General features: G+C 41.3%; 1 protein-coding gene across 1 annotated transcript in view; it reads left to right on the top strand.

Moving 5' to 3' along the window:
- The window catches only part of C9H10orf67 (chromosome 9 C10orf67 homolog), a 137123-nt gene that overhangs the window by 67035 nt on the left and 56897 nt on the right, over positions 1-13191 (top strand). Inside the window, exons 9-10 of the mRNA XM_008002504.3 lie at positions 2730-2789; positions 3549-3713. Of these exons, the coding sequence (XP_008000695.3) occupies positions 2730-2789; positions 3549-3713 (225 nt within the window). The remainder of the gene's footprint in view (positions 1-2729; positions 2790-3548; positions 3714-13191) is intronic.

The raw sequence follows: 13191 nt of genomic DNA, 5'->3' as shown, positions 1-13191 counted from the left end.
TCAAACTTGCTGTAAAACTATAGTAGTCAAGGAAAAGTGGTCTTGGCATAAGGAGAAACATAGATTGCTGAAATAGACTAGAGAATCCAGTAGTAGACCCTATGGATCGTATATAATGAATTGATTTCTGACCAAGATGCAAAGGCAATTCAAGTAGCAAGGATAATCTTTTCAACAAACAGTACTGGAACAATTGGACAGCAATAAGCAAAAAATGAACCTCAACCCTTACCTGACACCTCATATTAAAGTTAACTTGAAATGGATCAGAATTGTAATAGCTGAAACTACAAAACTTCTAGATAAAGATATAAGAGAGAATCTTAGTGATCTCAGATTTGGCAAAGATTTCTTAAATAACAAATTACAGTTTATCAGAAATTTAAAAAGTTTAGCCAGGCATGGTGGCTCACACCTGTAATTCCAACACTTTAGGAGGCCGAGGCTGGCAGATTGCTTGAGCCTAGGAGTTGAAGACCAGCCTGGGCAACATGGTGAAACTTCATCTCTATAAAAAATAGAAAAATTAGGCAGTCATACTGGCATGCACCTGTAGTCCCAGATACTTCAGAGGCTGAGGTGGGGGTATCACGTGAACCCAGGGAGGTCAAGTCTGCAGTGAGCCCTGGTCACACCACTGCACTCCAGCCTGGGTGATAGAGCAAGATGTTGTGTCATACAACAACAACAACAAGTTTACTGTTCAAAATGTTTTTCTTTTAATGAAAAAACAAACCACAGAGTGGGAGAAAATATTTGCAAAATATCTTTAACAAAGAATTTGCATCTAGACTATGCAAATAACTCTTACAATGTAATAATATAAAAACAACTCAATTTTTTAAATGGCCAAACTATTTGAACAGGCACTTTATTTAAAAAGATATATAGAGGCAAATGATGACATAAAAAGATGCCCAACATCATTAGTCTTTAGGGAGATACAAATTAAAATCTCAATGAAATATCACTATATACTCACTAGCCTGGCTAAAATTTAAAAGGTCGACCATATAAAGTGTTGTCAAGGATGTGGAGCAACTAGAATTCTCATTCTCTGCTAGTGGAAATGTAAAATATACATTTAGAAAACTGTTTTGACAGCTAAAAGAAATTTCTAAAATTCTATACTTAACAGATGATCTGGCCATCGCACTCCTTGGTATTTACCCAAGATAAATAAAAGCACATGTTCACACAAAGTCTTGGGTCACAAATGTTTGCATTTGTTTGTAGCAGCTTTGTTTGTAAGAGCAAAAAACTGGAAACACCTCTGGTATCCATTAATAGATAGAGGGGAGTCTAAGTCTCTTTGTAGGACTCTTAAGAACATGCTTTATGAATCTGGGTGCTCCAGTATTGGGTGCATATATATTCAGGACAGTTAGCTCTTCTTGTTGAGTTGAACCTTTTACCATTATGTAGTGCCCTTTGTCTTTTTTGATCTTCATTGGTTTAAAGTCTGTTTTGTCAGAAACTAGGATTGTGACCCCTGCTTTTTTCTGTTTTCCTTTTTCTTGGTAAATTTTTCCCCCATCCCTTTATTATGAGCATATGTGTTTCTCTGAATGTGAGATGGGTGTGTTGAAGAAAGCATACTGATGGGTCTTGGCTCTTTATCCAGCTTGCCATTTTGTGTCTTTTAATTGGGGTTCTGTCGCAGGGAGAGATCAGAGTTCTGTACATATAACCCTGGCTGGAGTTGCTGAAATTCCTGCAGGGAGGCCCCACCCAGTAAGGAGAGCTGGATCAGGGTTCCACTTAAGCAGTCTGGCCACGATTTCTGCACAGCAGCTGTGCTGCATTGTGCGAGACCCCTCCTCATCTGAACCACCTGGACTCCCTAGAACTGGTGGGCTAGAACAGCTGAGTCAACCAAACCGCAGAGATGGCGGCCGCCTCTCCCCCTGGGAATTTGGTCCATCTCAGGCCGTCTCCAACCTGTTGCTGCTGGCTGGCTGGAATTCCAGGTCAGTGGGGCTTAACCTGTGAGGCACCATGGAAGTAGGGCCTGCAGAACAAAGCTGCTTGACTCCCTGGATTCAGTCCCCTTCCCAGGGGGAAGGTACAGACAGATCTGCCACCTTGCCGGGATTCCCAGGACCAGAGTATGTAAAACTGCTGGGTCTCCATGTATGCCTGAGCAGCTACTCTGCCAAGACTCCACACACCTCTGTGTATCAGACCCAGGGCCCTGGTGGTATGGGCTCATGAGGGGATCTCCTGATCCACAGGTTGCAAAGATCTATGGGAGAAGCATGGTTTCCCAGGGGAGGTCACACAATCACTCACCACTCCCTTGGCTGGGGACAGGGGTTCCTTTGGCTCTGTGCCACTCCTGGGAGGACCCATCACCCCACCTGCTTTTCTTCATTCTCTGTGGGTCAGTGAGTCAGTCCCAATGTGAGAATCTGTATATTTCAGTTGAAGGTGCTGAACACATAATGCATGTTTTCCTATGATGTCTGTTGTACTTAATGCAATGAATAAATGCTAATGACTTTAGATATTTGCAATGTTATATATTCCTGTTTACTTTTTTAATAAAAGTTCTTTTTCTGGATACAAGTTTGTTTTCTCTTTGATATTATAACTTGTATCCCATAATAGTTTTGGCAGACAAATGGTGTAAAATGTTACTCTTTCATTGCTTATAGAAATTTTATAGAAAATTGTCTTTTTTAATCTTTGTAGATAATAACCAATGATATGGGTCTTCAATTTTACAGATTAATAAACAGAAAGAGGACAAGGAAATGAGAAAAAAGTATGGCAGCTTAAGTGTCAAGGTTTGTATTTAAGTTTTTTCTCCTCTTTCTCTTTAATTTTGTGCTTCCCTGATTTGACAAATCTATGTAGCATACTGAAGTTTTTCACTTTCCAATGTCTGAGTTTGAAAAAGAAAGTTCTTGAAAGTGAGAGCAAGGCCGGGAGCAGTGGCTCACATCTATAATCCTAGTACTTTGGGAGGCCGAGGCAGGAGGATTGCTTGAGTCCAGGAGTTCAAGACCAGCCTGCGCAACATAGTGAGACTATCTCTTTAAAAATAAATAAATAAATAAATAAAGTGGTGTAAGAAGTGTGAATGGGAAATCAGGAGCTGATTGTTGAGAACAGGGAACAGAGAATGAAATTGAAAGCCAAAAAACCAGCTAGTAGGGCATCAGGAGGAGTGCATCCTGATATCCTCATCCTTCCTACTATTTCCCTACCTTCTTCCTACCTAGATACAGGCCTCGAGCTGCCACTCACCCCTCTCCACATAGACCTCACCATTCCAGGGGATTCCAAAGAGCATTGATTTGTTGATGTGTTCTTCTTAGGACATGAGGATTAAAGGGGGAGAGTGGAGAAATAAGCTCAGCCTACCAATCAAATCCTGCCAGGGGAGATTGTGGGCCTGGGAGCAAGAACAAATCCACACGCTCTAGGACTGAAAACCTCAGCTCTGCAATTGCAGCTCAGGGGAGGGGAAGAGTGTGAAAGAGAGGGACACAAATCCAAGAAACAAAATGAGAATAACAAAGTTGTTTACTTTTGTGTGGCAGGCTGCAAAATCAGCCAAGGGGAGAGAAGCCTCTTTGTCCCCATGGTCCAAGTCTCCACCCAGCGCCACAGCTTCGAGGCCACATTCTGCGACCATGAGTATATCATCTACTGGGGCCAAGAAAGCTAAGACTCCAAAGAAGGCTTTAAAGGAAGAGCAATTTGTGGTAAGAACTGCTTCCATGACCACACACTGTCCACCTTTCTCTGCACAGGGGCTCCTGTCTCTTTCGCCCTATCCTTGAGGCCTGCAGTCTAAGCACACCTCGTTCTCGCCCCTGAGTAGGGGGCTCCAGCTGGCTATTTCTAAACCAACATGTCAGGGTGAGCCTCCTTCACTTTCCCAAGATGAAGTCATCAGTATCCCCAGCCAGGCAGTTGAGTCACTAAGCCCCAGTGGGTCTCTATTTAATTACCAAAATAGAGAAGCTACATCCCAAGCACTTTCTAGGATCTACAGTCTCAAACTCATGACTGCCCAGTGTCCATCAGGAGCTCACTGAAGATTCCCGGAAGGACACACAGGTATCCAGTCCATTTGCTCATGCGGGATTCCTCAGTCTACAACTGGAGGAAATCATGCTGTCAGCAACATGCATGCATGAACTCTATGCTGCTGCTCTCCTTTTCTACCTTTCCCCTGATCATCACAGCTGTTTTTGCAGGAGCTAGGGTGGCACCCTTGGTCTACATAAAAAGGAGGTGCTAAGAAGTAGCTCTGGGACACTTAGCTCACTGTGGGCTAATTGTGTGTATATTTATGAGGCACTGCTCACTACATGGTACAACACCTCCCATCATCATGACCCTGTGTCTCTACAGCCTTCTGCTCTTAGCTATAAGGACAGTTGTATTTCTACAACTCTTAGTTGATCTGTGGACACTGTGAATTGTGTAAGTAGTCAAGGCTCCTTTCAGAAGGCGTAGAACCCAATTGGTGACACATATGGCCAATGCCAAGCGCTTCACATAGAGTCTCTCCACTGCATATTTTGCTCTCTCAAACTCTTTGTCCCGTTCCTACATGTTCCCTCGTTCTTCCTTCTTCCCCTACAGAGGGCAGAATTTGCATTTCTCTCACTTAGAGCCTGGAGAAGTGGAGCAGAATTGTGCACGCTGTGTGCATCCTTGCTCCAAAAAGGGGGAAGGCAGGGTGCAGACCTCTTGTGCCCACTCGCCAGGAGATGGACCACTCCTCATATCCACAGAGCAGGAGGGAGCAGGTAGAGCAAGGCCAGGCTTGTTGTGCTAATGGAAGTCACACTACTGGGAAGAGAAAAAGGATTCTCCTAGGTGAGCATTTCCACTTTGCAGAGGGTTAGGAAGTGTAGACAATTGGAAATCAGTGTAATTTCCCAAGGGAAAAAGCTGACACTGGAAGAGAGTAAATTTTGCATAGAAATGACCAGTGATTAGGTTCTAGAAGTAAGATTTTTGTAAGTATTTTTTGGGAAGATTTTGGGAAGTATTTTTTTTGGACCACACACACAAAAAGAACTGGCCCGCTGTGCAATGCTGTGTGCTGACCTGGTTGGGGAGACCGGCCACGCTGGGTGAGGAGCCCAAGACTGGGTCAGCTGCCATGAAATCAGTCATGTGTCAGGGGTCTGTGGTCTGAGGCTCTGAGATGATAGCTGGGAGGACTGCAGAGCCCGGTCAGCCACTGGGGCAGAGCAGCTGAGCCTCTTGTCCTGAGGTCACAGCAGCAGGGGGCAGCTGCAACAAAAGGTGCCCTGGTCCCCACAGCAACCCGAAGGCTGGAACTAAATCCTAGAATTCCAGTTTGGAAGCTCCAGTGTCCCCAGTTTACAGATAGAAGCTGAGCTTCCAAAGTCACAGCCGCAAGGGGCAGAGATATTCCATGTTGTCCCCCACCAAAAATGCAAAATAAAGGACAAAGACTGACAAATCTCTGAGAAGGTATCATTTCAACAGGCTTTTCTCTTTGTGTAACAATCTTTCCCTGTGACCGTAATGCTTGTGGCCTGGGTATCTCCAAAGCTTACCAGAACATTTTGTCAGCTGAAGGAGTCTCTGAAGTTAATATGTAACAATAAGTCAAAATTGGATGGGGGGAGGGGAGAAATTACTTAAACTGGGGTTCCATATTTATATGAATTGGCTCAATTTTAAAATGAAGTATGTTTTTCTAGTTCATTGTTATTACTGTCACTTACACTTTGTTAACAATAATACTCCTATTGTTCTAAGTGCTCCCTTCTATCCCCTTCCACTGTGGTTTTTTCTTCACCGTATATATACACAGTCTAGCTATAATTTTCCTGCTCCTCTCTTTTAAATATTTAACTCCATGAAGGTAGCTGGACCTCTTAAAAATTGTCTTTAAAGGGTTTTATAACATTTACCACGTGTAAGTGACCACATGGAGGGCTTGTTACAGGAACTTTGTACATCAGTCATTTAACGTATCTAATTAATCATACTTATTTTTTGAAATCTGTGTCATTCGGTGGGAACAGCACACGTGCTACCCACAGTGAAGCACACAGTGATAAACTGAGTGTTTAGCCAGTCTGAAAAATACGATATGAACATTAGTCGTCTGATATTTATTAATGAACGATTTCACAACATAAAATTTGTATTTGTACAGTGCTTTTATGTAAAGTTTGTTTTTTGATATGTGCAAAACATTTCAAATACTCAAGTTTCACATATCAAGGTTAAAATAGATTCTCAGGTTTTCCTCTCCCCACCTTGAGTAATTAGTTAATTAGGGTTGCACCCAATACATGCTTCCATGGAGGACTTCTGAGCTTCCATGGGGTAACCTGGTCTGTACTGATGAACATATGGTGCATGCTTTGATCTGCAGAAAGAATCGGGGCCCTTCTGTGTGGGAAATGGGACATGGGAGAAAGTCAGTCATGTTCCCATTCTTAGAGTTCTCTCAATACAAAGCAATTTGTACAGATAAAAGACTTCAATAAAAACTCCAGAACTTTTTTTTTCTTTAACATTCAAGAAGTGTTAGGTAAAATAGTATTGCAGCCATTTTGCAGTTATGACCATAGTCACCTTGCAAGCTAGTGATTTAAAAAAAAATTGTTATTATGGGATATAGAATTATTACTATAGGTATATAATATTATAGGCTAGACGGTTGAAGAAAAGATCTTTTCTTCTGAAATTTACTATTTTTCTCCTAGATACAACTCTTATTTGGTTAAATTGCACATTTCAGATAGCTCTATTAGAGAAGAAAACGTTATAATCTGCTTATTGTTTCATTATTCCATTCTTTTTTCCCTTGGCTTGGCTTGATACAGCAGGCAGTTAAGAGAGCTGCAGAGCAGTGTGGGAAAACCAGCACTTTACCCGTTGTTTATCCGGCAGCGCTAAGCAATGCGGTAATACAGAGATAGGACAGTCTTGTACATGTGCATAGTCTTCAGAGGTTGTCAAAGGGTATTTACTATATTTTGATGGATTATGATGACACAAAAGAATTTTCCTTATCATACTTGATCTTTGTTTTATAATATGGATAACCCTAAAATGTAGAGATAAAATGTCAAAATCATTGAAAATCACATTTTTCATTTATCACTAAAATGAATTCATCTTTAGGTTCTGCTCTCAGAGAGCAAAATTGAAAATGTGAGTAATATATTTAAAATCCAGCTGAAAGGTGACTTTTATCTTCTGCCTTATTTTATGTAGTTCGATAGTAAATTAAATAAATACTTTCAGTATACTTGGAACAGAAAATATTCTAGTGAAAATAGTGTTTAATGTTTGTGGGATACATGAAAAGATGTCAAAAACCAACTGAAAAGGGGGTTTATGCTTGTGCTTTTATTGATTTTGTTGGGAAACAATTATAACATTTTATTTGTGGCATTCACTAGGTTTGAGCGTAACTTAAATTGAGGGCTGAAGATTTTGCTGTGAAATCAGGAATAGATAAATTCAAGGTTTGGATAATGTACTTATTCTTCCCTATGCACTGTCAGCCATTGGGACAGATGTGAGGTCCTGACCACAGATGATAGCAACTTAGTGGTAGCAGAAATGTCATCCCTGACATTCAGGAGCCCACAGACAGTGAGGTGACCCTCTTCCCCACCCCCGCCCCTCATATGGTGTTGCTTGATTCCATTTGCTGGGGCTTCAGCTGTGAATTTCTCTCCAGTTCCCAGTGGGAGTCGAGGCCGGTCCTGAACCCCAAGTCATTTGGCCAGACTCTTGACACTACCCAGACGTGGGTCTTTCCCCCGGAAGGCTGAGCATCTGACATGCTGTCATTCATCCTGACTGCCATCGTCACATCTGCCAGTGCTGCTGCCTGGTATATTAAATCGCTGCTCACCAGAGTCAAGCCAGAGGTGGCTGCACCCCTCTAGACGCTGGCAGTGGACTGTGACCACTGTCTTTGGATTTAGCCTTGCCAAACTTGTCAGTTTCTCCAACCCCAGTCTCTCCAGATCCCAACTTCCTCCTCAAACCCTGGGAATAAGTCCATCAATTTTGTTTTCTTTAGGAACTAATTTTCATGAAGGATGGTTCTTAAACCTTTTTTCATTTAACACTCTCTTAACTTTCTTTTCCTCAATGGAATCTCTGCTTGTTCATCATGAAAATTCATCCTATTAAAATTCTTTGTTTTCTCTTATTGATTCCTCTATTACTATTTCTTCCCATTTGCGTATCTGAACAATGTTAGATAGCCAGTGACATCTCACCAAATTGATATATTGCTCGCCAAATCCAGAGTTCTTAAGTTGTGTTAGCGTATGCAGCTTAATTAGGGAATAAAGGTACACTTTTATTTTAGGCTTTAAAAACTCTTGAAAACAGTCCAGGGGTGGCTGGTCACACCTGTAATTCCAACACTTTGAGAGGCTAAGGTGGGAGGATCACTTGAGGCCAGGAGTTTGAGACCAGCCTGGGCAACATAGTGAGACCCCACCTCTACAAATATTTTTTAAGTTAGCCAAGTGTGTTAGTGTATGTCTGTGGTCCTAGCTACTCAGGAGACTGAGGTGAGAGGATTGTTTGAGCCCAGGAGTTCAAGGCTGCAGTGAGCTGTGATCCCACCACTGTATTCCAGCCAGGACAACATAGCTAGATCCTGTTTCAAAACCAAAAAATATGTCTTAGAAACAGTTTGAGGATCTCCTCTACCAATCTCAGTGTGGGAATCATTTCTTTGTTGTGTGTGTGTGTGTGTGTGCAGGTATTGAGATACTGTATCTCAGCCCTTGTATTAACTGGACTCCCCAAATTTTCATGGCATTTTCTCTTCCAAATCTGTAAAAGAAAAAAGTTATCTATACCTAATACCATGAAGCACTATGGAGTCCAGTTAATCCAGTGACTGAAAATATACAGTGAAAATTTATTTGAATTCATTCCACCAGAAATGATGGTCACAGGCCTAAACAACCTCGAGTGTGATTCTGGTGGTCTGTCTTCCTTGTGGAGAATTTGCAAGTCAAATTCAATTACAATTTATAAGATTTCTGTCTGGTTTACATTAAATAAAGTATAAGAATATTTGAAAGGTCTTTTTGTGTTACAATTGGAAAGATTTCAATATGAAGGTTTAGATTTTTATGCAACCACTGGAAAAGTTAGGAAAGCAAAAATCAGGAAAGTAACATAAAAAAGATTTCAGACCGAAGCATCCACGCAGCTGATTGATAAGAGGTCAATAAGAAGGCACTACAATCCATAGGAACCTCTGGTGGGAAATTTCCCACCAAATAGCTTAGTCTTCAGCTGTAAAGAGAGTGTTTCTTATGAGCTCCCAGGAAAGCCACTTAAAACTCATATCTGTCCATGAATCTTCCTCTAAATGCCTTTGGATAATCTCCAATATTCCCATCAAAGGTACAATTCTTTAGAGTTCCTAACATGTTATATGCTTCAAAAATTAAAGTTTAATATAAATATTTCCATGTGACAAAAATTTATATATTTGTCACAGCAAGATTTGCATTTGACACTTTTATTTATGCCATTTCTAGAGCTTTCATTTCTTTGTGTAGATCTAGGTTTCTGTCTGGTGTCAGACAACTTCTTCCTTTTGGTCTGCTGGCAATGAATTCTCTTAGTTTTTGTTTGTGTCTGGAAAAAGACCTTTTTTGCCTTTATTTTTGATAAATATTTTTCTGAAATATTTTCTGAGTCTGGGTTGACAGTTTTATTCTTTTGATACTTTGAAGATGTGACTACACCCTCTTTTGGCTTGCACAGTTCCTGACAAGAGTATGCTGTAAGTTTTAACTTTTTTTCTCTCTTTCTAATGTCTTTTATTTTGGATTGATTTCAAGAGTTTCTCTTTCTCTTTGCTTTTCAACAGCTGGATAACAAAGTATCATTGGTTGTTTCTTGTCCCTTCTCCTTCATCTCTTTATTTCTATTTATCCTGAACTTCTTGAATTTGTAGTTTGATATCTTTTATTAACTCCTAACCATTACCTACAATTATGTCTTTGCCTTCAAATATGTCTGTGCTAGACTGTTTGATGTTGTTCCACAACTCTTACACGATCAGCTCATTAAATTTTGAACTACTTCTTTTCTTTGTTTCAGTTTGGAGAGTTGTCTTTTTTACCTACCTTCAAATTCACTGATTAATTTTTCAGTTATATTGAATCTACTGATGAGCGCATCCAACAAATTCTTCATCTTGATTGTTGCCTGGTTTGTTTCTAGTGTTTCCATTTGATTCTTTTTACATTTTCCACCTCTCTGATGAAATTCCCTGTCTATTGCTCATCATGAATGGTGTTCACCTTTTCTCCTAGGCTCTTTAACATTTTGATTATAGTTCTTTCAAAGTCCTTATCTGATAGTTCCAAGATATGAGTCATCTTTGAGTCTGGTTCTGTTTATTGCTTTGTCTCCCAACAATAAATGTTTTTTCCTTGCCTTTTTGTCTGTCTTTTGTTTGGTTTTGTTTTGACATTTTAATTTCCTTTGAATATAAGTCAGTTTTTGCAAGCTAGAAAACAGAATCAACCTAACTCAATCTAGTCTTCTAGGGATCCAGGTTGAGTCTTGCAATCTTTAGCAGAATGCCATCATAATACTAGGTGCTAGCGCTAGGATTATAAACTCTAAATAAGAACCACTTATCTGCATTTTTCATTAGGAAACAGCCAAAAGTACAATCCTTAAAAGCATGATATACAGAACAGCTTGATATACAAAGGACAGAATGACCCAAATTGTATGCTGCCCAGTCTATTGGTGAACCAAATCAGAGCTCACTGAAGATTGGTAAACAGAGAAAGTGTTTATATTTTGAAAACTTGCTCTGTGGTTTGAAAAATTCCTGGATGCTGTCAATAAGAAAGCAAGTGGAAAATATAACAGATGTACTCTCACTGAAATTTGATTTTACCATCATTTTCCACTAGAACATGAAGGTAGAAATAAGTGTAGGAAATAAGATACTTAAGTATTCTAAAAATAAATAACTTAGTAATTTTAAAAAGACATACTGTATTCTTTCATTTGCTACAAGAAAAAATTGACAATGAAGACTATTTAAAAGAAGTGTTGAACTCTAAATAGGATGGTGAAGGCAACACATTCCATTACAGAATAACTTCCCATTTTTCCAGACAAGGAACATTGCTGTTCCTCCATGTTCCATATTCCTGGGGGAAAACCGTGTCGGGAGCTTTTTGTCAGGGTCAGGAGATGAAAAATAGACCATGTCCTAATGAGCTGGTTGTAAGTCCAGATAACGTATTTGGAATAGACCCATAAAATCTGGCCAATGTTTTATTAAACATCTGCAAACTACAGAATTCTTTAACCCTTAGACATAGTTTCTGCTCAGAATCTTAAAGCCGGGTGCAGTTCCACTGTGACTCCTCAGGGCTGAGGTGGGTGCTAGTCATCAAAGTCTGGAAGGTCATGGTAGGAGTCATCCTGGTAGCTTTTGGATGCATTCAGCAGGGACACCAAATTGCCAGTGATCAGAACTGGAACAACCTAATCTGTCCCCACTTTGCTGATGTAGCCTGACAGCAGGAGGGAGCCTTTGATAATAGAAAGGTACCAATCAAAAACAGCACAGTGGCGACTGCAATGGCCTTCTAAGGCATCTTAGGAGGGCCTTTTTTAAACCTTAGGAGGTCAGTGTAGCCATTGTGTGTGCTGGAGAGCCTTGAGATTTTACTTTACTAGTAGGGATTCCAGTAGCCAAATTGGTATGAGATGGCATCATCACACGCTGACACAGCTACAGTTGAAGCAGCATGCCAGGCCACCTGTGCACCAAGAGCTCACCCATGGTTAGCAGTGGGGATGCCAGAGGCCACATGGTACAACCTCCTAACATGGCTGGCACCATCCAGCCTGTTCCAGCAAGCTGCCTCATATTTCTGACTGAATGCTGGACATCATGTGTAGAATAGTAGAGATTGAAATAAATTATATTCACACATGGAAATAACCTGTCTCTCATGAGACCATGGATACACACACCCATACACATATGTGTGTATACATATACGTGTGTGGGGGGGATGTGCATGACTACTGTGACAGGTTGGGCCAATCTAACCAAAGTTGAGGTGAGATTGGTTGTTGCTATGGTTACCTCTAGTGGACCACGGTCTTTTTTTTTTTTTTTTTTTTTTTTAAATAATAAAAAAAAAGAGTTTGGCTCTGTCACCCAGGTTGGAGTGCAGTGGTGTGATCTCAGCTCACTGAAACATCTGTCTCGTGGATTCAGGCCATCCTCCCACGTAGCTGAGACTACAGGCACATGCCACTATGCCCAGCTAACTTTTATATATATTTTTTTTTTTGAGATGGAGTCTCGCTTTGTCACCCAGGCTGGAGCGCAGTGGTGTGATCTCAGCTCACTACAAGCTCTGCTTCCCAGGTTCACGCCATTCTCCTGCCTCAGCCTCCCAAGTAGTTGGGACTACAGGTACCCGCCACCTTGCCCAGCTAATTTTTATGTATTTTTAGTAGAGACGGGGTTTCACCGTGTTAGCCAGGATGGTCTCGATCTTTTGACCTCGTGATCTGCCCCCCTTAGCCCCCCAAAGTGCTGGGATTACAGGCGTGAGCCACCGCGCCTAGCCTAACTTTTGTATTTTTTATAGAGGTGGAATTTTGCCATATTGCCCAGGCTGTTCTCAAACTCCTGAGCTCACGGGATCCTCCCACCTTGGCCCCCCAAAGTGCTGCAATTACAGGTGTAATCCACTGCACCAGGCGACAGTTCTGATATTCATTTTGTGGAGGGTGTGTGACTAGTGTGGGAGCTGGTGTCACAGAGTGCTTTTCTCTGAATACCACTCTACCCTCAGCTTATAGAAGAACCTGTCCACCTGTGCCATAGAGAAGATCTGCCTCCATGCTGTTACCCCTGCCTCAGTAGTGCATTGCTATTGCTTGATGCTCCATGAGTGAAGGTAGAGAGGATTCTCTGCGGTTCTAATCCAAACTCGGACTTTCAGAAGTGTCATGTGCCCAGGCCCCAGAGGTGGACTTTCTCAGCATTCTTGCCCCTCTTCCCTGGGGCAGTTCACTCTGCCTTGTATCTGAAGTTGGTCTTGGGCAGGAGTTTCCTGTCCTTCCTGCAATAGTAGGACACCTCCGCTTGGTATTGGCGTAGAGTTGAAGGTCCAAGACAATTACCATTCCCCT

Source organism: Chlorocebus sabaeus, chromosome 9 (assembly GCF_047675955.1).
Source record: "Chlorocebus sabaeus isolate Y175 chromosome 9, mChlSab1.0.hap1, whole genome shotgun sequence".
Lineage (NCBI taxonomy): Eukaryota > Metazoa > Chordata > Mammalia > Primates > Cercopithecidae > Chlorocebus > Chlorocebus sabaeus.
This window is presented reverse-complemented; position numbering and strand designations above follow the sequence as displayed.